Source organism: Octopus bimaculoides, chromosome 12 (assembly GCF_001194135.2).
Source record: "Octopus bimaculoides isolate UCB-OBI-ISO-001 chromosome 12, ASM119413v2, whole genome shotgun sequence".
Taxonomy (NCBI): Eukaryota; Metazoa; Mollusca; class Cephalopoda; order Octopoda; family Octopodidae; genus Octopus; species Octopus bimaculoides.
In genome coordinates, this window is record NC_068992.1 from 7,637,767 (window position 1) to 7,640,902 (window position 3,136).

At 38.8% G+C, this 3,136-nt stretch overlaps 1 protein-coding gene across 1 annotated transcript in view; it reads right to left on the reverse strand.

Moving 5' to 3' along the window:
• LOC106870421 (calcium/calmodulin-dependent protein kinase type IV) overlaps window positions 1-3,136 on the reverse strand; it is a 28,112-nt gene that overhangs the window by 21,710 nt on the left and 3,266 nt on the right. The window contains exon 2 of the mRNA XM_014916487.2: window positions 365-443. Coding sequence (XP_014771973.1) covers window positions 365-443 — 79 coding nt within the window. The remainder of the gene's footprint in view (window positions 1-364; window positions 444-3,136) is intronic.

Sequence of the window (3,136 nt, forward strand, 5' to 3'; positions counted from 1 at the left end):
GTGTTTTTTTTTTTGTTACACATAACGCGGCTTCGCTCGGTTGGGATTACACGTGTGTTACTTTGACATCATCATTCCATAAAATTTGTTCACGAGGAGAAAAATATTGAAAAATATCAATAGATGTGTGAGTGTTTTAGATGTGTTTTATGCCTTTTTTTTCAATAAAAAATTAACGTTAACGGATTCACGTGAACTTCCGTTACATTTTCAAAGAATTAACGATTAACGAAGTTACTTTTTGGTTAACGGATTAACGATTAACGAAGTTAACTTTTCGATTAGCGGTGCCTGTCTCTATATGCACACACACACACATACATATAGCAAATGCAGACATGATTACAGCTAACATTAAACTTACCCTTTTGGTTATCTTTTTCACTGCCCACTGGGTGTTATCTTTTTTATTCCGACAGGAATATACAATAGCACTGGCACCTCTGTAATTAAAGAATTAAGTAATAATCACTTAACAACAACAACAACAACGTTATTCAATTAAGATTAAGGAGTGAAAAATGAATATGAAAATATATTGAAATATTTGGGGTCATCATTGAATCAGATATAGCAAACATAGACACATGAAGAAGGTACCTATGCTTGCTCGTGACTATACGGTCACCTAAAATAATAAGTGGAGCCATGGTACATGTTGTTACCAAGTCAGAGTCGCTTGCGAGTGAGAACTGTCGTTTATTTTCATATCAAACAGATATCACATTCATACCCCAGAGACTATTTGAAGGCCTAACTGATGTCAAACACACTATATGGAGTTCTTATTGATATCAATCACTATGTGGGGAGTCCGTGAATATAGAATATATTAAATAAAGCCGTCAGCGTAGTCGAGTGGTAAAAAGCTTGTTTCCCAACCACATGGTTCAAGGTTCAGTCCCACCGCGTAGCACCTTGAGCAAGTGTCTTCTGCTGTAGCTTCAGGCCGACCAAAGCCTTGTGAGTGAATTTGGTAGACGGAAACTGAAAGAAGCCCGTCGTATGTGTATGTGTGTGTGTTCACAATACCGTTTGGAAATCGATGCTGGTTTGTTTACGTCCTCGTAACTTAGAGATTCGGCAAAGACAACGACAGAATAAATAGCAGATTTAAAAAAAGATAAGTACTGGGATCAGTTTGTTCGACTAAACACTCCAAGACGCTGCCCCAGGATGGCCGCAGTCCAAGGACTGAAACGAGTGAAAGAGAGAGTTTAACATAGTCAGCAAGAATATATTGTTCCGTTTTTCTTTTTTTTCACACGGCTCAAAGTCACATACACTGAGAAGAGTACATTGAATGGATTTGATCCAAACGCATCAAATTTTGCCACAAGGCCAGCAATTTCAGAGGAGAGGATAAGTCGATTACATCGACTCCAGTGCTTAATTGATACTTATCTTATCGACTCCGAAAGGATGAAAGGCAAAATCGGCCTCGGCGGAATTTTAATTCAGAACGTAAAAATGCTCGAAATGCCGCTAAGCATTTGCCTCGGCGTGGTAACGATTCTACCAGCTTTCCGCCTTACCCAAACGTATTACTGGTATTATTTTAATTACTCCAGAAGAGTAACGAACACTGTCGACACTGATGGGACTTGATATTCAGGACCAAAGCAGACGGGATTTAATACTTTGCTGCATTTGGTTAGACTATAAAAGCTATAATCATAGCAAAGATTAAATATTCATAGACAACTACAACTTTGAACCTTGATTTTGTACCTGATAAATGCACTTTTCCTTAGTCTTATTCTTCAACTCCATAGATAATAACTTATAACTTTTCTTTTCGTAAGTCTTTGACAACATACTGTCGCAGGAATGTGAGGGTATGTCCAGGCCCGTGTAAAGCCTGTAATAGACAGGCTAGGTATGAAATATGGGCCTCATTTCAACTTGTAACAAGCCCAGCTCAGGGCTCTCTGAGGAGCATTATAGGCTCCAGGGCAAATCAATGCATTTGGCTCCTATAGTATTTATTGACAGTTAGCTACAGCATTCATAGATTAGGATCGGGCCCCGCGAGGCATCCGTACAATAATCCACTGATGGTATAGGATATAAGCCCTACACTAAAGGTAACAATAACAAAATCAACAACCTCCGAGGTTCATTGCCAACAAAGAGTACCTCATATACTATCTCCTGCTGATTATTATCATTCCATACATATCCTGTCCAACTACAATTCCAAGATACACACCACCCCGACTAGAGATGGATGCGGTCAAGTGGACTAGCTGGCATAGTTAGAAGCACAGGGGAAGACTCTTTGGTAAAGAATTATCTTTCTTTTTTTTTTTTGCAATAAATCGTTTTAGTTCTTTTATTCTGTTAATTGTAATTACATCGTTAACGTGTATATTCCCGTAATCCACGCATAGATCGTGGCTTCTTTGAAACGTATGACTTAACAGTGCTGTCTTAAAGCATAAAGCACACTGGCTAGTTACCCAATTCTATTGTGGCTTGCTGTCAATAAATAAATACTATAAAGCCCAATACATTGATTTGTCCGGGGGCTTATAATGCTCCTTAGAGGGCCTTGTGCTGGGCCTGTTATAAGCTGAAATGAGGCCCATATTTCACATCCAGCCTGTGTCTCTTAACAGGCTTTGCACGGGCATGGACATATCCTCTCTGTAAGAACGACCGTGCGAACCAAAGGAGAAATGGTGACGAATGGAAAACAGGCTCCTTTTTAACGCGTCACACGGTCGACACAAAATATAACGATATATGTTACGATACTATAATATAGAGAACTAAGAAATGCCAGTAAGGTAATGATATAAGATGACTCAACCGATAAAGATGAATAACAGTAAGATTTATTGTAGCATTAAACTGTATGTCTGTGTGTGAGCGAATGCGACATAATAAAACACAATATAAGACAGGCCGTCATGTAAACAAAAGAGTGTGTATACAACTATATGTATGTGAATGCAAGAGATACAAAGCATAGAAAGAGTCTGTAACACAGGATAATAAGATACCAGTTCTGTTAAGGTACACAGTAGTTAGATTGTCTGTATATAAGAGGTTAAGGTTAAGGCAGAGCTAAGTCACTTGTCGTGATGTTGAGGCTTCGATGCCGGGCCGGATTCTTGATACAGATGTTCTT